The sequence below is a fragment of the Neolamprologus brichardi genome, chromosome 16 (genome assembly GCF_056152115.1).
Source record: "Neolamprologus brichardi isolate AB-2024 chromosome 16, ASM5615211v1, whole genome shotgun sequence".
NCBI classification, from domain to species: domain Eukaryota; kingdom Metazoa; phylum Chordata; class Actinopteri; order Cichliformes; family Cichlidae; genus Neolamprologus; species Neolamprologus brichardi.
The window spans coordinates 7,806,527-7,827,108 of NC_142119.1; the positions used below are offsets into that span (position 1 = coordinate 7,806,527).

Genomic DNA, 20,582 nt, shown 5'->3' on the forward strand with positions numbered 1-20,582 from the left:
GGTGAAGATGTTAATCATGTATATTTCCCTAATTAAACTCTGCGTCCCCCATTAATTAGTCCCTCGCCTGGCCAACAATTTGAGAGAAACTCCAAGCTGCCAGACGGCTTTTATTGCAAGCTATTAATTAGTGGTCGGCTGACTCAGGTAGAGTCTTAAGTATTCTGGAGTTTGGTTTATGGGTTTTTATATACTGGGGTGCAGCCACATTAACTCATACTGGCCACATGTTTGCCATTCAGACAGTTAGAATTGGCTCTGACAGACAAAAGCGTGACAGGAAAAATCACGAGACAATCGTTTGACAACTGAATTACTTTAATGTACACTTAATTAATGTTTGCATCTTAGCTGTTCTTGATGGAGACCATCAGAGGTTTTGTACCTGTACTCTGCTGGAGCTGCACTTCCACTGTTTGGGTTAGAATAATAATGATGGATTGCATTTATATAGCGCTTTTCGGGGCCCTGAAAGCGCTTTACAATTCCACTATTCATTCACTCTCACATCCACACACTGGTGGAGCTACAGTTGTAGCCACAGCTGCCCTGGGGCAGACTGACAGAAGCGAGGCTGCTGTATCGCACCATCGGCCCCTCTGGCCAACATCAGTAGGCAACGGGTGAAGTGTCTTGCCCAAGGACACAACGAACGAGACTGTCCGAGCCGGGGCTCGAACCGGCAACCTTCCGATTACAAGACAAACACCCAACTCTTAAGCCACGATCGCTCCTAATGCTCCTGTCACCATTGGTCCCACATTGGACTTTGCACATCTGCTCCAGATGTTCCTTCAGCCCCTGGTACTCCTTTATTTTCTCTCTGATATTGCTGGGATTTGCACGTCTATATTAACTACAGTCTTCTGCTCCTTGTCAGCTGCCGCTATGCCTGGTTGGCTGAAAATGAGCTGCTTATCTGTCTGAAACTTGAAGTCCCACAGGACTTTGGACTGTTGTTCTCGACCACCTTTGGTGGCGTCTCCTATCGGGACTTGGGAACATCTGAGACACATAGTCCATATGTGGCACAGATGTTTCTGTACAGCAGCGCTCCCCGCCCTTTTATGTGCCACGGACCGGTTTAATGTCAGACAATAGTTTCACGGACTGGCCTTTAAGGTGTCGCGGATAAATACAACAAAATAAAATGACAAAAACTGTGGTATTTTGTAACTATAATAATAAACGTGAATTCACTGAGTAATTGTGTAACTTTATTAGCAGCATCCTCCTGAAATGCACCAACAACATTGAGAGTAACATCCTCCTCTCGGGTCACTATGGTAACGCAGAAATATTTCTTTCAAAATAAGACACACAGCTACATCACGGGAAACCAAGTTATTGATAAAAACCCTGAAAACCATAAATTTCACGCCCGAGCCTCAACTCTCACAGCCCAGTACCAGACGAGTCATGGACCGGTACCAGGCCGTGGCCCGGGGGGTTTAGGACCGCTGGTGGACACTATCCCAGCCTCTGTGTACGCGGTCCCAGCTAGCCTTACTTCCTTACCAGGGAAACTGACCACTCTAGCATTAGTGCCTTGGATGTTGCACACCTTAATATGGTCTGTGTCAAGTGTTGAGGATCCAGGATATACTGACGAGAAGTGGGCTCATGGACACATGGGTGGATATTTTCTGCTGGTGCTTTTGTTGTTGTTTGTTTTTAAAATCTTTCTCATCACTTTCATAACTTAGATCAACAATGCAGTTATTGTGACCTTACTTCTCCACAATAGTGATATTGAGAAACACTGAAAGTCATATTCAGTCGATAAATCGAAGAGTAGAAAAAGAAAACTGCAGTGAGTAATCAAACATGAATATGACCAGATTTTCTGCTGAAAATCGCATCTCTCTGGAGGTTCCATCTCTGTCAGTCATATTCATGCAATAACAAGAGAAACTGCAAAGGTCTTTTCATATTCGATGTTTTGGAAATTGGTTTGCCATGAAAACACATTCGGTTCCTGAGTGACTTTTGCATCAACAAATAGCTGTCTGTCCAGTGTAGTGAGGCATGAAGTTATTTCCCTGTCAGTCAGAAAAGAAACACGATCCCAATTCTAACACAATTGGTGCCTGCCATCTGTTACAAGCAAAGTCAGTGCTTTCACACATTTATACACAACAGACAACTCTGAGGTTTGGAGCCCGAGATGACAGCGGCATATAGCTGGAATCTGCATTTACAGATAAATAAATGAACAATAAACGTAATGAATGCCAGCTCCAAAGTGATTATTTCTTTTGTTTTACTCTATGTGATGTTTTAGATGGGCGCTCTTGCTTTAGTACGATTATTTTTCCCATGTGACTCCGTTATTCGCTAGAATAAAAAGGCAGACTCGTAACGCCGACTCTCATTCAGGTCACTTTGTTGCTCCGTGGTCTGATGTTTCTCTTGTTTCAGATGTGGGTTCAGTGGAAGGTCTGGCTTACCACAAAGGTTGGGACACTCTGTACTGGACCAGCTCCACTACATCCACCATCACCAGACAAACTGTGGACCAGAGTCAAGCGGGCGCCATCAGTAGGCAAGCTGTGGTGACGCTTTCAGAGGAGGACCACCCACACGTCCTGGCCCTGGATGAGTGTCAAAGGTCAGTCGTCTTTCTCGTAATGCACTTTTCACCATTCGCTCATGCATCTGTTAGTTACATGTGGGACTTTAGCTCAGAATATTATCTGCTTGGTATTTGAGGTGCTCCAAGTTTGATCACCACAAAGGTGATTGTTCTCAAGGACAGTTTTGCTTTTGTCATGCCACGCGCTGCATTCCAGTCACATGATCATGCTCCCAGTTCTGTTTCATGGTTCAAGAGCGTATATAACAACATAAACCAGTCATGAGTATTTAATGGGGGTGAGCGGTTCTAGTTTAATTATTGCAGTGCAGCACCTCAACCATCTAGTTATGCGTTACACATAACCTCTTACTTATGTTACATGTTATTTGTAATACTGTGAGCTGTGACTCAGGCAGTGAGTACTTGGCTGTGCTCGGCCTGCGCTCTGTTTCAACATCGCTCATCTTTACAGACGGTTGTAAAGGACTGATGTTGAATTAGCCGTTTCTGCAGAGTTTTGCCCTTTTGTGCAATAAACTCACTGCTCAGAAGTATGTGCCCCTTCCTGTTTGCTTCCTGTTTGCTTCCTGTTCGCTTCCTGTTCGCTTCCTGTTTGTTTCCTGTTTGCCTCCTGTTTGCCTCCTGTTGGCTTCCTGTTTGTTTCCTGTTTGCTTCCTGTTTGCTTCCTGTTTGCTTCCTGTTGGCTTCCTGTTTGCCCCCTGTTTGCCCCCTGTTTGCTTCCTGTTTGCCTCCTGTTTGCTTCCTGTTTGCTTCCTGTTAGATCAGTGAACAAATTTTAATATTAGGCAAAAATAACAGTAAATACAAAGTGGAGTTTTTACATAATGGTTTAAAAAATATAATTTTCCATTGATAAATAATTTCATTTATTAATTTAAAAAAGCTGATTAAACCTGCCTTTGTGAAAAAGTAATTAACCTAATAAACATAACTGGTTGTTTCGCTGTTGGCAGCTAGATGTCATTTCTGCTTGGTCTTTGTTATCATTGAACCCTGAACTCTGAGGCCTGCAGGTCTCTGTTCTGGGTTCTTCTGTGACCTCCTGGATGAGTCGTTGATGGACTCTTGGAGTCATTTTGGTAGGCCGGCTGCTCCCGGGAAGCTTCAGCACTGTTCCAGATTCTCTCCATGTCGAGATAAAGACTCCCATTGTGGCTCAGCGGAGACACAAAGTCTCTGTAACCTTGTCCAGACTGATAGATACCAGCGACTTGTTTCTCAGCAGATTACAACATAATGTGTTGATGATCTGAAACAAGTGTGTGAGTGTGACAAATACGAAAAACAAACAAAGAAAACTAAGAAATCAGGAAGGGGGGATACTTTTCCACATCACAGTACACCTGAACCTTTTTCCACGTCCACGAGCTGAAGTCAGCTGATTACTGTTCAAGGAAGAGAATTATTGATGATTTTCTTCAATCCATCGATCATGGAGATAATTGAAGAGCCTTTGTAATGCATTGTAACTGTTATGTGGTTAGTGAGTTAGTACAGTCACTGCATTGCTCCATTATGCCAGCGCTGCCTGTCACACATTTTTATTAGAAGTACAGCTGACAACTATAATGCATCGCGCTCAGGTTTCTCCAGAAAGTCTGTAAATAAATTACACTTGATTCAAAAGGCTGTTGCCAGTTTTAACTAGATGATATTACTGCTGTTTTAAAATCCATATACTGGCATCCTATTAGTTGTAGGACACATTTTATGACCCCCGTTCTTGTCTATAAATCTATGCATGGAGGTGACTCTTGACATGGTGCCAAGATGTGCCGAAAACAGACTCTGAAATCCACAGAGTGTCTGCTGCTCGCCATTAAGACCTGCTGTCACACAAACTATCGCTTTCTGGATCTTTGCACTAAAACACTGATGTGCTGCCTCTGCTTTAGCCTCTCTTCTGCTTAGAGTGTAGTACTGCTGTGGGTACTGCTGTAGTACTGTAGTACTGCTTTAGTACTACTTGACTCTGCTGTAGTTGTTGGTGTTCCTGTTGTTTTTTCTCCTGATGATGAAACTTGGGAATATTAGGGCACATTTCTGAATGCTGGTATTTCTGCAGCATGGAGATCTTCCTGATCGTTCCGTCGAGCAGGCTTAGCCTTCAGTTGTTTTGTGCATAGTGCAGTAGCACTGAAATCTCATTTATTTAACTCTTAGCTTTTGAAAAGATTCAGGTGCATCTTCTGCTTCTAAAAAGTAGCGTATAAATATTCCTCCTCTTCTGTTGTAAGTTATGTTTAAAACCTGTATTTCATGCATATAAAAACGTGCACAGCTGCACAGAGTGAGTACAGCTCTCTCTCCTTTATACTAACTAAATTAATTTCTTGACCTCAGACTATCCTTGGTTGGCAGTTTGGCACCGTATCCATCCCACTCTAGAATCACTGTCTGATAATTAGAATTCAAACACTGATGATTAATTAGTAGCCCCTGGTTGTGACTTCTGACCTGAATCTTTATTATCGCACTGGAGAGGACTTCCATGACTTCATTACAGCGAGAAGAGAGAAGCCAGAGTTTGAAATCCGTGTTCTCCTATTTGAAAGCATTTTATCTGGTTGTGACTTTGCTGCATGGCTCATACAGCTAATCCTATAAAGACCAATATGTAATTTATTTTGATTTACTTCCCTGTAAATAACGGTTAATTATCACAGAGCATGAATAAATGACCTTTATCTTAGAATTTCTGATGCTAATCCAGTTTATCTAATTGAAACAGAGCTGCGCTCTTCAGGCCAAAAAGGAGAAGCTGATGAGGATTTGGCAGCTGTGGAATGATGCTGATCATTGACTGACACGACTGCATAAAACCTCCAGCTATTTACTAAAGCGGGTTTGTCCTGTGCACGTGTCTGTGCACAGCATCAGATCCTCTGCAGCACAGTCTTCTACACCACCTTCTATAAAAAGCTGTTATTTCTAAGCCCGTCTGAAGCTTCAGGTGACACATTTGTTTTGCGTTCTTGCTGAGGTGGTGTGAATTTTTAAATGATTGTGAGAGGTAGTGCATCTTTTGGAGAGGGAGGAAGTCCCTAATGAAATTACTCCACTGTTTTTAATTGTGGAAGAGAACACTGAGGTTTGCTTGCTGATGTTAAAAAGCTTTGTTTGGTTTTGTGTTTCCTGTTTTTCAGCCTGATGTTTTGGACCAACTGGAATGAGCAGAGGCCAAGCATCATGAGATCCACCTTAACTGGCAAAAACATAAGGATCGTCATCAGCTCTGACATCTTAACGCCCAATGGACTGACCATTGACCACAAAGCAGAGAAGCTCTACTTCTCAGATGGGACCCTTGGCAAGATTGAACGATGCGACTATGATGGATCCAGCAGATATGTGAGTGTGATCCCACTGAGCAACAAACTCAAATGGTCAGGGCTGAGATCAGGTTCAAAGAGTAAGTAAAGGTCCAGTAGCTGTGTAAAGCGTGCAAAACCTTTGTTTCTCATGAGACGTGTCACTTACATACAGCACTGTGCCATCCATCACCCACCCCTCCTTTCTGTTTGTCTCTGTATAATCTGCCACAGACTCTTGTGTCATTTGGCACAACTCAGCCAAATTTCAAAGATGATCATTGATGATCATTTCTGATCAGTGTAGATAGGTTAAAAACAAACATCAAATAGGCTCTAATTGTTCGCTTTGCACAAAAGTAGAAGAGCGTGACGCAAACTGCATCCAGGACAGAAGCGTCTGCACAGACAGCATGCTAACACAGAGCTCGTGAAGAACTGAGAGTGAGATTGTAGTGAGTGCCTGCTGAACCGAGCCCAGCAGCCAGAGCCTGATGAACAGTCAGACTTACCGTGGACGCCGTGTTTCTCAAGTAGAAGCACTGTGGCGACTCTTTGGGCTGATCTTGCAGTCAGGTTTGCGATCATACATAAAACCGTAAAGAAAGATGCGTCTTCATTATGATAGAGTGTATGTGACTGTAGCCACAGGTTTACAGAATTAACTGATAATTGGGTACAACAAGTAATTATGCAAATGCTGCATTACTTTTTAGAAGTAATGTGTAATAAATAGTTGTTTTTTTGAGAAACTGTGTGGACATGACACTGGTTCATTCATTTAGTTGAGTGCTTTTATGCTGTTTTTACACTTGAAAGGTTCAAGGGGACGTTTTAAGGCTTAACACAAAAAAGAAAAGCTTTCCTCTGAAAACGGTGCGAGGAGCGAAGAACGAGTGAAGCAGCAGCCAAAGACAAAGTCTGAAAGATGTTCACGAAGCTTTTTGTCACGATTACTTTAAAAATGACAAAAACTTCTGGGTAAAACATAAAGAAATGAGTTTTTTCGCTGTACTCTGCATTTACAGTGAGTAGTGCCTCTGTGTCATTGTGTGGAGCACCGTGTGCTTATTTATAGAGCCTCTCCACCTTAATTTCATTTTTCATTATAATATTTTTATCGTTGTCCAAAAAATGAGCAACTGTTTTAATCAAATTTCATTCTGGCATCGTTTCAAATCCCTGTAACTCACACAGCGCTTTATAAAAGAGTGTCACTGACACCGCTGCACTACTGCAGGGTGGTACAATGCAGTCCAGCTGCACGCTGCCATTTAGTGCATGAATGAGCGCACGCCACCCTGACTGTCACGCAGCATGTAACAGCAGGGCCTGATGCCTTTTGTTCTAATATATATCTAATATATATTGTTCTTTTTTATTCTTTTTCTATATTTCGTCTTATTTATTATTTTAATTTTAGATTTTTTTTTATCATGCAGCCAAAAAAAAGTCTACTTAAAACTAATGAAGACCTCTGGCGCTTGATACTGTCGGCTCAGGCGTGCATGTTTTCACATATGCAGTGAAGAGATGACTTTCTTACCTTTGTACAAACAGGTGGATGTTTTTTCATCCACATTAATAAGTGACCGCCAGCTCTGTCATCCACATTAGTCAGGTAGACTCAACAAAAGGTCTTCACTTTAATGAACTTTATGGCAATATTAAGGCCGCTGCTTTCATTCCCATTTGCTTCTCTAACAGGACTGAATTTGCACATTTTCTAGCTGCTATTATGCACAACAGAGCCACTGGCAAAGCAGCCAAAATCCATCCCTGTGCACAAATCGAGCTTTTCGTAGTGTCTAATTATTCGTCTGTTTATACTGCAAATCAACAGGAACTCTGGATACTGACGCAGTGAAAACAGCACACAGACGAATGAAAACTATAGTTGAGTTAATCCTTTCATTCATTTCACCCTGAGGACCGTCCACTCCTGTCGGTCACCTCACACTTTCTCCATCCACAGCTGTTACCCTGGTCAGTGACCATGTGCTCCATCTTCTTCTTTAAAAGTCTGAGAAGTTTCATATCTGAAATTACAGCACAGGTCACACTCAGCTTTGCATGCATCCAGAAACAAAAGGCTGATGGTGAGAACACTTATTCATGTGTGGATCATACATACAGTCACATTTATGAAACACATTACCTGCCTGCCTCCAAAAAACGATTTTTACAAACAAAATACTGACATTTGACTCGGTTCAGTTTGTGTCTTTTGCCACTTCAGTGATGTTGAACTGATAATCTGTGATATCACAAATAAAACTGTTTTTGTAGGAAAAAGCACGATCACCTCCATATTTGAAATCATTTGTAATTTTAATGCGTGAACATCAGAGGAACAAAAACTGCCCGTGCATGGTGATGGTTAGAGCCTCTGTGAAAGAATCAATGTTTTTGGCTGCGATTATCGCCGTCTCTAATACCCCCGTAGTGTTTGTCCGATCCCAACAGTAACCACAGGTACAGCAGACACAGCTGTGCTTCAAATATTCCTCCTGGAAGTTTGTGTGAGGAAGGATTCATGGACGGAAAGCTCTGAAATGAAGCTCTCAGATTCCAGCCGAACTTCTGGGACGCGATACTTTATCTTTGTTTGTCACTCGTCTCCGATGGAGTCCATAAAGTTGTTCTTAGCCAGAGTAAATAAAAGTCTGTGAAAAGAGTTCACGTTGTGTCCATAAAGATTTCATACATAAAATAGAAGCTGGAGAGAAGCAGCCTGTCCGAGGTGTGCAGAACGTTACAGTATAAGGCTGTGGGTTTAACGTTCGCCTTAATATGACCCCTGCTGCTCAGCACTTTAGCCCATCTCAATTAGTCACCCATATGTTTGATGAGCCAGGTCACTGGGCTCAGAAAGTCTTCACCTGTGGGACCCCACCTGCCCCTGCTGCAGTGTGCTCCTGCTAATGAAGGCTTTGCAGTGATACTGCTCGGGGAGCAGATACTCCATTCCAATTAAAAAGTGTCAATTAAACAAAGATAGCTGACTGTCGACTTCAGCACTTATCCAGACTGTTGTTATGGAAGACGGCATGAAGACAGCACACATGAAACCGACGATTTCAAAGGAAAACGAATAAACAAAAGATACATTTTTTGCACCAGTGTTTAAATCAACAGCAAAACAAATCTGTGTGGATTCACAGAATTAAAGCAGCACAGGTCCCAGAACTAGTGTGAAACACTCTGCAAAGCGCCAGTTTTGTTGTGACTCACATGCATGCAAACTTTGATGGCAGCAGAGTATCCTTGAGGATACGACTAGTCCTCTCTTTACGGCAGCAGTGCCATCACATGCTGGCAGAGCGGTTAGCGAGGACAAGATCAGTTGCAGAGCTTTGTGCTCTGTGCCATTTTGAGAGTGGGGACTCCGTCATTAACAGAGGCAATGCTTCACAAAGGGCAGCGGAGTACACGATGAGGGGGTATGTCAGCATGTTTAGCTGAAAAAAAACAAAGATGCCCTTTTACCCCCGAGAGAGCGAACGTCCATGGAAAGCTGTCTGGAAGCAGTTTGTGTCGTTTTACTTCAGCAGTGTTCGTAAATCTGAGGCCTGTTAAAGTAATCAGCTGGGAGGTGGTTGACGTGACAATTAAAGCGTTATATTTGAATATTGTTGAATGAAGAGAATCTGATAAGAAGCTATGAAATATTTTCAATTTTCACGAGTTCGGCACAAAACTAATGCGTTTCTGGCCGTAAACGGAACGACTCCCAAATCTAATTTCCTGTCAATATGTTCTACCCGACCCATCTGGCGGCTCCCTCTCTTCTCTCTGTCTCTCACTTACCTGATGGCCAGTTGTTGCTTCCGCACGCTGCGCTGCTTTAATCAACACCTGTCCCGTTAATCCCACTATGGCAGAGGGCTAATGTGATGTCACTTACAAGCCTGTTCTGCTAATGGCTGAGACTACAGAGCTGCTTCCCCACCACGACCACCCGCACCCCTCGGCCCTCCACGAGCCTGGAGAGTCGCCGAGGGTGTCGTCTGATGGATTCTTGCCTTTCAGTGGCGCTGTCATTTACTCCCCCAACATCTGGGTTAAGCAGTCAAGTGGGCGGCGGGGGTGACGTCAAAGTGACGTCACTGATCTCTCCGACCTAACAGCCGTGTTCTCTTTACCTGTTTTTAGGTCATAATTAAATCAGGACCTGGAAACTTCTACGGGCTCGCCATCTATGCAGACTTCATCTACTGGTCAGACTGGGCCCGCAGGTCTGTGCTGCGATCAAACAAGTACACAGGCGGCGACACCAAAGTACTTAGAGCAGATATTCCCCACCAGCCAATGGGAATTATCGCTGTGGCCAAGGATACCAACAACTGTGAGTGTTTGAACATCTGGGATACGGCGAATTTCATAGCCACTGCATGCAGAGTCGTTTCTGCAAATATTTGTGTGTTGCGTGTTTGCACGAGCCGTGGCGTGTTTTTGGACGGATATTAGACACATTAATGTTGTTTTGGATCATTGACTGAAAGTGTGAGGGTGGTAAATGTAGTCAGAGCATGCATGCCCTCATCTGTGTTCAGTCTGTTTTTTCTAAGTTCTCGATACAGTTTCTTCCCACATTGACGTTCGTTTCACTTCAGTAACATTTAGACCAATCCTGATCAGTCTTAATGTTTGATCACATTACATAAATAATCAACAGTTACACATTTCACGCGTGTTCTACCCAGATGTGTATATATAGAAGATACCCAACAAAAAACATATATGTAAAAGTGAATCTTAATTTAATGCAGAAAACACCAGGGCTGATAAATGAAAGTGGTCTTATTTAGAGCAGCTAGAAACTTAAGCCTCAGAGGTAATTAATATAAAAAGTGACTTTTGTTATAAAGGGAGTATCTTAAGTGTCATAAAAAGTTTAATTTCCAAGTAGGGCAGAGGGATGTGGGTGTAAGTGCGTCCCATTGGTTGGACTTTGATGCCACATTTTTCCAGATTTGGGTTGAAATTTAAGGAATTTAAAACTCACTTTATACTTTTTTGTCTTTACATTTATCATAACCGTATATCCTCTTTATAAATAATTACATATTTAGCTAAATTACACAACAGATGAGTGTTGTCAACATTAAATATTGACGTACTCACAGCAGGATGATGTCCAGTCACGCACACACACTGTACTGACAGAAGTAACGGCTCGTCTGCCGTCACATGAGCTCGACATCCCATCCTTAATCCACACAGTTTAATATGATTTATTATGAACTTTTGCAGCTATAAGAGTTTTTCAGTTCTTCTGGGAAAGCTTTCCATAAGGTTTAGGAGTGTTTATGGGAATTCTTTAACAATTAAGAAGCACATTTGTGAGCTCAGACCCTGATGTCGGACGTCTGAGTCATCCCAGAGGTGTCCTGTCAGGTTGAGCTCAGGACTCTGTGCAGGCCAGTCTAAGCTGCTGTCATTCCCAATCGCTTCCACTTAGTTATAATTACACTTAACTCTTGAATATTCAGTGCCAGGACCTCGGACTCACAAAGTAACATTTTCATTCTTGACTTATTTTGGACAAAATCCTGCGAACAACATGTTGTATTCCTGCTACATGCTACAGCATCAGGCAGGTTGTTCCTTTTTTAAGTATGTTTTAAGCTGTGTGTGTATATATGTGAAAAAAAAATATAAATCTTAGCAACCTAGCATCACTATGTGGTTGCTGCTCAACACAATGATGTTATAATATGTCATGAATAATTAACTTTTTGTTTATATAAATTAGATACCAAATAATTGGCAAAAAAGGTACTTTTATCCCATTGCTAGGTAGTTGCCAAGCAACCAGATGATGTGTCATAATATGCAAAGTCATACAAAGTTGAAGTTTTCTGATATAACATAGATGTTGTTGTCATTAGATAAAACCCGCATGCCTTTATAAGATGTTATGGGTAATGCTGAAATGCTGCATAAAGGCTGTCAGCCATATTGTTAGGCAGCTGCTAAGCAACATGATGATAACATCTGGTATAGATATTGATAGAGACCTTCAGATGATGTATCAATGTAGCATTTTTAGTCTTCTGATCATCGGAGGAGTCGGAGGACAAAGAAACGAGCAGAGATGTTAGGCGTTATATTTGGACAGTACAGGGGAAATAAGTCATGTTGTTGCTGATGTTAATGCTAAGTCTGCTGAAGGTAAGTCACTCGACTTTAGGATTGTATTTTAAAACAACATCACTGTGACTGCTTTAAAAGCTGGACTTGCTTCTGTTTGATTCTTATTGAAGGTCAGCTGTCCCCATGCAGACACATGAACGGAGGCTGCGGCGACCTTTGCCTGCTGACCCCGTACGGGAGGGTCAATTGCACTTGCCGTGGAGAGCGTGTGCTTTTAGACGACAACAGATGTGTGTGTAAGTCACGGAAAGCTTCAGATTTAATTGGGATTACTTTGCCTACATTTACGAGCTCAGTGTAACCCGGCCTCTGCCCGTCTCTTTACGTAAACGGACATTTTTGAACTCCGTCCTCGCTACATAACTACACACAATCAAACAGCTGTGGCTTTACAGCACTTACAGAGGTTCAGTATGAGCTACTGCATGTTATATTTGAGTATAAGAAAAGTCGAGAGGAGCAGGTTGTTTTCCACATATAACGTCGAGTCACGAGGCAACATGGCAGCAGCGTTTGCGTCTAATGTGACATTGCTGCTTGAATATGAAATGCAGTGATGGTAGACCATATGGTGGGTGGAGCTGTTCAAACGAGGAAAGTTTGGCCAGCCTGAACGTGGCAAGTGACTCGGAGCTGGATGATCGCTTGGATGTCATGGCAGACGATGGCAGGCTTCTTACCCACACTCCAGTCTGACTCATTAGGAGGAAGTTTAGCGTTTTTGACTTGCAAAGCTGCAAGTAGCAGTTCAGAGGACGGCTGATCAAAGTCTGTGAAAGTTGCTGGAATTTTAATTCATGCCTGGAGAAAATCACTACAAATGTTGGCGTTTCATGTTATGGCACTGTACACCAAATCGACCATCAGTGCAGCATCATAATATTCTCAACAATTCGCAGGCGACCGACTGAAAGTATGGTATTGAATGCAGCATTTTCATACTGACGCGAATGTAAATGTGTGGCTCGCTCCAGTTTGTGCAATAATATTTCCACATTCTTCCTTTGCAGCAGAGAATTCCTCCTGCAACATCTACACTGAGTATGAGTGTGGGAATGGAGAATGCATCGACTTCCAGCTGACCTGTGATGGAATTGCCCACTGCAAAGATAAATCAGATGAGAAGATGCAATACTGCGGTAAGAGCATCAAAAAGCACGTTAGCTTGGTCTGAGTTCTTATAAAAGCCTGATGACTCACAAATGTCACCATACTGGAGTTTAACACATACATGCATTTCTATTTGTTTAGACAACCGGAGCTGCCGGAAGGGTTTTCGGCCCTGCTACAACCAGCGGTGCGTGGCCACTAACCGCTTCTGTGACGGGATCGATGACTGCGGGGATAACTCCGACGAAGCATTGTGTAGCAGTAAGTTACAGCCCTGTGATCTGCTGGGCTATCCATCCTCCTATCCATCCACGAAGGCAGAACCCAGTCACACTACTGCTTCTGTCAGTGTTTCACGCTGGACCCCATGCTGTGCTGAGCCTTTGCTCCCTAATGAGCCACGAGATCATAGCGAGTGCAAAAATTCAAAGAATCTTACCCCAAAAGCTGATTCTGGGAGCCTGTACAATGTTTTCTTTATTCCAACAGAGCGCAGTGATTTTATTTAATGTAAGTATTTAGTTTAAAGGCAGAAACATACTGAGGTGTTTATATCAAGCTGCCTGAGCAGACACTAGCAGCTTTATAATGAATGTGGACCTGAGTTTACCTGACTAGATGTTGTACCTTCATCAGCGTTTTCTTTACATGGGACATGAAACAAAAACTTTTTTACATAATAGCAGAAAATGACAGATTGATGAATGCAGACAAATGAAATGGACATGGGAAGAAAACTGAAGCACACACAAGGTCATGGCATTCAGGTAGCTGTTAGCACTCCACCTGCACAGATGTTGGGAGTCCAAGTGTTGTTACGAGCTGCACGCGTCTGTCTACGAGTGCTGCTTTTGTTCCCGTCTCTCTTTGAAATGCTAATCTTCTACCGTAGATGTCACGTGCGGCTCATCAGAATCGTCGTGCAAAGACGGGAGCTGTGTGCCCAGCTCGGCGTGGTGCAACCAGGTCATTGACTGCGCCGACGCCTCGGACGAAAAAAGCTGCAGTAAGTCCTCCATCGCAGTTAAAACACACACACACACACAGCAGTGGCATTGTGACGAGTTGTGCTTCTGTGTTTTGTATTCAGACCACACCGACTGCTCTCACTTTTACAAGCTGGGAGTGAAAGAAAAAGATTTCATCAGCTGCAACTCCACCTCGCTGTGCATCCACGCCTCGTGGATCTGCGATGGCGCCAATGATTGCGGCGACTATGCTGACGAGACCAACTGCCAGGGTGAGCACAGGCACGCACAAAAACACACATTTTGCCTCTTCGTTCGCAGGCAGATCAAGGAAGCCTCAATTAGAAAAGACTTAAGACAGATCTGGTTTTCAGAGACGATTATGACAGAGGAATGAGAGCTCCAGAGAGAGCTTAGGAAAGATAATGATCTCAATCGCTGCTTAAGCCCAGCGCACTGACTTGGTTTTGTTGCTTGTGCCAGTTTCCCATGGGCAGAAGTGTGAGGAGGGACACTTTGCGTGTCCAAGCGGGAACTGCATTTCCAGCGTGTGGCTGTGCGATGGCCAAAAGGACTGTGAAGACGGAGCAGATGAATTCCAATGCGGTAGGCCAACAAATCGTCACCCTCTTAGAAGAGCTTCCCCAGAATAAACTGAAATAATAGATGAGGTATTTTATTCCAGCACACAACGCTGTCAGCGCTTGCAAGGATATTTATTTTCTATTAACTAGAAGCTATTTGTTGTAATGTTTTTGTCATTTAAATAGATCCAGGCCTGCAACAAATATCACGTTAAATATATAAATAGGAGGCAGAAAGACAAGAGATGATTGTTTATCGCGCCATGAGGCAATTCCTTCTCACTTTGTTTTGCTTAGCCTGATTGTGCGTTTGAGATTTCTCAAGTGGGTGTTGCTGCTTGTTTGAAAGTCTAATTCTGACCCTGAATTCAGAGCGAGGCGGTGGTAGACGCACCATTTTCCCCTGCTCTCTTTGAATTATAATATACAGCCCTTCCAGTGTAACAATTAATTAATGAGCCATCACTCACTGAAGCGGTTACACTGAAGATGGAAATATGGGTTCACTGGAAAGCGGTGACATATGAAAGGATTACACAGTACAATGCCACTCCTCTGCTTCCCTCACCAGAGGCTGCGAGAGCGTTTATTCTTCTGCTTTCATGCATGGTAATGTGTTCAGAACTTAATGCAAACTCGAAGATCTCTCCAATTAAACAGGAGGACCGTAGTTAAGTCGTGGTATGGATTAACGTAATTTGCCCACAAAATGAGAAGCTTGTACACGCGTCTGTTCACATGTCAGTGCTTCTGGCGTCAGGGAAAAATGAGCCGGGTGCTTTAATGCAGGTAGTGGTTCGCGGCGTCGTAGCCGTCACGCACACACGCGGTAATTGGACCTGATGAAGTTATGTGCACACACACGCAGGGTGGAAACCGTTGCTGACTTGATTGGCGTTGTCAGTTCATTGCATTGTCTCAGACAATGCAATGAACTTACTAGTGTTTAAAAATACAGTACAGAAAAAAGTGCATAACATATTCCCCCAGTACAACTAGTAGAAAATACTAGTTGGTCCCTATAAATATAGCTCGGCATTTAAGTCCTTCCAAATGTACAAGATATGTTACAGTTAAACTTCACAACATGAGCAGTGAACATACAAAAACATCTTAGATGACTTTCTTAAGCTCGTCATACAAGACGAGCACAAAGGCGCCACCCATGCCTCTCAGCACGTTAGACCAGGCTCCCTTGAAGAAGGCCTTGCTGCCCTCATCGCGTGCAATCTTCTTCCAGCCTGTGTAAGGAGTCGCTAAGCAGTCGGCTGTGCTCAGCTCTGCCTTCTCTGTGAGGTAAACGAGCACTTTCACACTCACAGGTCTGCGTCAGCTACTTCTCCTCCCAGCATCCTCCTCTGTCGCACCAACCATCTGCATCTCCACAAACCTCCTCGTTTCCTCTTGCTTGGCAGCTCCATCTTCATCCTCTCTTTTTCATCTCTGCTCGTGTCGTGCCTGATCCCCTCCAGTTGTGACGCCCACCTCCAGGCTCCTTACATGTTCTCCTCCCGTCTCCCTCTCGTCCACACGAGTACTCTGTCTTGTTTCTTTCATTGCTACCCTCTGCAGGGGATACCTCCACCTCTCCAGGCTCTCCTCCACCTGCTCTAAAAATCACAATGTCACCTGTAAACACGAGAGACTCCGCCTCTCCATCATCACTGCAAACAAGAAGGCAGTCATCCTGTAATCCCACCCCCACCTTGTACCCACCTGTCACGCCTACTCAAAGGTGGCAAAAGTACAGCCTGTCTGAAGTACAGATACTAGTGTTTAAAAATACAGTACAGAAAATTCTACTTAAGTATTTGTACTTCATTACTCCCCACCTCTGCTCCTACTGCACACCTCAGCCAATCATCTGCTTTCTCTGAGAGACCGAGTGACACTCTGACCTCCTCTAAACGTCTCCATCAGCACTCTCAAATCAAACCTCACATCTGAGGAGCTCTTTCTCAGCATGAAGCCACCTCTTCTCATCCTCACCTCTCTTCCTGTCCTAGCTTCAGCAGCTGATCAGCTGCATCCTTTGCAGTTAGTCCAGCTCTGCACATCAGAGCATCAGCATCACATCGTTGAACATTAGCATCTAATTCAGCTGTTTCTGCGACTGATGAAAGGCATCCTGTGACTTCTATGATTCCTTGATCTTTGTAATCACTCTACCTTCTGTGACACATGACCTTTGCAGAACCAAACAGCTTCATGCTGACATGCTAAACTGAGATCATGATGCCAAAAGTAACTACACAGTTAGCATTTAGCATCCACGTGCCATTCAGAGTACAGCCTCAACGATTTATTTTTAAACGAGCAGCTCGGCAGCAGCTTACATAATTAAGACAAACACAAATAAAATGCGAGCAAAAGACTTAAGTGCATGCCTTTGAAAGCATTTCTCTGCGATAACACAAATGTGGCCTTTCTTCCTGTGTAATTACCGAGGACCTCAGCTACAAACAATAGAAGAGGGAGTTCAGTGCAATTTTCAAATTTAATGCATTTCCGAGTTATCAGATTTATTTTGTAAATTGCCTGCGAACGTTGTAGCAGATGCATAACACACCAACACCATTTCCATTCCTTTAACTGGAAATGTGGTTTTGTGTGAAACGATAACGTCCCCGTGCTTCGAATGTGCTTCTGTCAGAGCTGATATGAATTACGCCATAATTCTTTGAGAAGTTCTGAATAGCTTTTCCCGGACAAATAGACAATATTCCCATCCCTCTGAGTTAATTATCATATAAAAAGCCCAATCCACTGATAATCTAACTGCATCGGGAATGTGCTTTGAGGGAAACGTTATTACATTTCAGAAATGTGAAATTCCACGGCTGATTAGACCAAACACTCGTTTGTCTCTTCACGATTCACAGTGCACTTTTCCACTGTGCAAAACACTATTGAGAATGAGACATGAAAGACTTTCTTTGATAGGTTTATCGTGCTGTAGACCTGCTATTTTGTCATACACAAGAAGCAGCTGTTTGCATTTGAAGTGCAAATTTGGTATCGCGCACGGAAAGTCTGGATAATCAAGGTTTCCAGATTTTGCTGTTTAATGTTTATCTTGTCCTTATCTTCCATCGTAGTATCAGAACACATAAAGTTAGTGCAAAGTCTGACAGAAAGGAAAGCAGCCCAGCGTGAGACACCCCCCACCCTCAGTCGTATCCATATTTGCTCGTGCTGCGGTCTGACCTGGTGCGCGCATCCCGTATCCTCCTCCCAGTATCTTATCAAAGCTCTGGCAGACTTTGCTGGGCCTGACATCAGAGAGAATGAGACCACAGATCTCGCCGGGGAAACGAGGTGGCTCAGTGACACAAATTCTTCCTTCTGCACAATAACTGCACACGGTAATCAGCAGAAGGCATCCTTGGTTTCCGGTCCCACTCCAGTATCGTTTCACGAAGAGCAAAAATGATTTGAATCAATGTTCAAGTGATTCGATTTTATTGCCCTGTAACTACAATCCTTTGGGAAAAGTGCTATTTGCAACGGGTGGTGTGGCAGCTATGTGCACGTTTGTGTGCTGCTGAGCTGAAAAGCTAAAGAGAAAAACAAGCAAGCCAAGGGGCAAGTAGGAGTCAGCCCACTTTCTGAGTTTTGATTAAAAATGCTCTGCTCCCTCTGTAGGCTATGGCACATTTGTTGTGGTTTCCTCCTCACTTTGTGTGATTTATGGCACTGAAATTCCTCGTCCACTGCCCTCTGCAGACTCGTCCTGCTTGTGGAACCAGTTCGCCTGCTCCAAGAACAAGTGCATTGCCAAGCAGTGGCTGTGCGACGGCGAGAACGACTGTGAGGACGGCCTGGATGAGAGCGTGCAGATCTGTGGTTAGTGCCCTTTCAGCTGTCATGCAAAGTCTGATTGTGCTATAAAAGGTCACATTCGCCATATCGCATTACAGCGCCGTGGCTTCACGTGCTCCTGTAGCCGAGCTGGAAATGAATGTAGAGAAATGAAACAATCTTAATGAGGCAACAAATGAGACTGCGGGCGTTTTTGATAATTCGAGCGAGCACTGAGGCAAATAGATTTTTCATCACTGAGGCCCCGGAGACATAACTATTTCAATGGGCAAATGAGATGTGTATGTAATGAATTTTACAATAAAATGAAACGAATACTACCGCAATAAAGAGACAGGAATTGCTGTGAGCACCGGTTGTATAATTTGGTTGTAATGGAGTGTCAAGGAAGAAACGGTCCACAGGCTCCTCACTTACAATTACTGTCCAAAGCAAGATCTGCATTCAGCTGTACATGGCTAATTGAACGACTGTATTTACCTTTGCCTCACTGCTGACGTGCATCATTTATGCACCACAGCACAGTCAGAATGTGCACAGCGATGGGTCGAGTTTACTGGGGTCAAAACTGAGTATCAGTTGAAAGCATTTCTAAGGTAACATTCAAACTAAACCAAAGACGTCCGCTTCTGATTGGATGCACTCTTTTGAAAGTGCGTCTGTGTTTTGCTCTCAGGCACGGTGACGTGTGCTCCGGGGCTGTTCAGCTGCCCCGGGTCTTATGCCTGTGTTCCAAAACGCTGGCTGTGTGACGGGGAGAGAGACTGTCCTGATGGGAGTGACGAACTTTCCGCTGCTGGCTGTGGTAAATTCTTCAAAACAAATTATTTCAAAGAACAAAGCTGCAAGTCGACGCGTGTTTGCACGCTGTCATTTTGTTGCAAATTAAGGAACCCACCAACCAAACACCCAGTCCTAATCTCTGCGTGATATTTATGTTCAGAGCAAACATGTGAAGCAGTGGTTAATAGATTAGGATTGTTCAGTTTCAGCCTGTTTTATCTGCATTCAGACATTTGGTTAGCCCCAGACGTGATGTCATCTTCTCAGAGTGCTGCATGTTTGGTTTTAGAGTGTTTATCCACAGATTAGCAATTTAACTAATTTCTTTTAATGCATCAGCACCCAACAACACATGCGATGACAGCTCGTTTCGCTGCCACAACAAAGCGTGCATCCCCCAGCGATTCGTTTGTGACCACGATAACGACTGTGGAGACGGATCTGATGAGTCGGTGGAATGTGGCAAGTAGATTTATCTTGTTTTTCATTTTTCTTATATTCACTATCAATGTGCTCGTGCTTAAAGCTGCACCAGGCAAGTTCCATAACAGTATTTTATACATTAAATGTGTTATATGAATAATGTTGAAGAATAAATATTAATTCAGTTTTATTTATACAGCATCAAATCACAACAACAGTCGCCTCAAGGCGCTTTATATTGTAAGGTAGACCCTACAATAATACATACAGAGAAAAACCCAACAATCATATGGCCCCCTATGAGCAAGCACTTTGGTGACAGTGGGAAGGAAAAACTCCCTTTTAACAGGAAGAAACCTCCGGCAGAACCAGGCTCAGGGAGGGGCGGGGCCAGCTCAGACTGTAAGATTACTGCAGGGTCTTTCCAGGATGAAGCAACTTGAGGCGACTCTTGGTGTAGGAGCCCACATGCAGTTTAATTTGAAATGTATGCTTTTATTTTGATAGTGCAGCAGAAACAGGAAGTTGGGGGACAGTGGAGCCACATAGTTTTTTGACCTTGAAATTTCTCTTCATCCATTTTGAATTGAGCTTCATACGTTTGCATAATTTGGAGTTCTGTTGCTGTGGACCTGTTTGGACTTTTGAAAGTAAATATTGAGAAACTACATCGAGGACTGTTGTCTATTTAAGCTATGGCTCCATTCACAGGAAACTTGGTGTCATTTGGTGCTACATAAATAAAACTGAATTGATTTTTTTGTAATGCAGCAGTTGTAAAGAGGTATTGCATGTTGATGTGATACTTGTAACTACACTGCAA

The 20,582-nt window shown here is 43.3% G+C and overlaps 1 protein-coding gene across 5 annotated transcripts in view; it reads left to right on the forward strand.

The window, feature by feature from the left end:
* lrp1bb (low density lipoprotein receptor-related protein 1Bb) overlaps nucleotides 1-20,582 on the forward strand; it is a 256,409-nt gene that overhangs the window by 183,251 nt on the left and 52,576 nt on the right. For all 5 annotated transcript variants that reach the window (XM_087830079.1, XM_087830082.1, XM_087830080.1 and 2 more), the window contains 12 exons: nucleotides 2,422-2,611; nucleotides 5,746-5,950; nucleotides 10,066-10,258; nucleotides 12,180-12,305; nucleotides 13,080-13,208; nucleotides 13,321-13,440; nucleotides 14,072-14,185; nucleotides 14,270-14,419; nucleotides 14,631-14,753; nucleotides 18,458-18,577; nucleotides 19,230-19,358; nucleotides 19,676-19,798. In XM_087830079.1, the coding sequence (XP_087686205.1) occupies nucleotides 2,422-2,611; nucleotides 5,746-5,950; nucleotides 10,066-10,258; nucleotides 12,180-12,305; nucleotides 13,080-13,208; nucleotides 13,321-13,440; nucleotides 14,072-14,185; nucleotides 14,270-14,419; nucleotides 14,631-14,753; nucleotides 18,458-18,577; nucleotides 19,230-19,358; nucleotides 19,676-19,798 (1,722 nt within the window). The remainder of the gene's footprint in view (nucleotides 1-2,421; nucleotides 2,612-5,745; nucleotides 5,951-10,065; nucleotides 10,259-12,179; nucleotides 12,306-13,079; nucleotides 13,209-13,320; nucleotides 13,441-14,071; nucleotides 14,186-14,269; nucleotides 14,420-14,630; nucleotides 14,754-18,457; nucleotides 18,578-19,229; nucleotides 19,359-19,675; nucleotides 19,799-20,582) is intronic.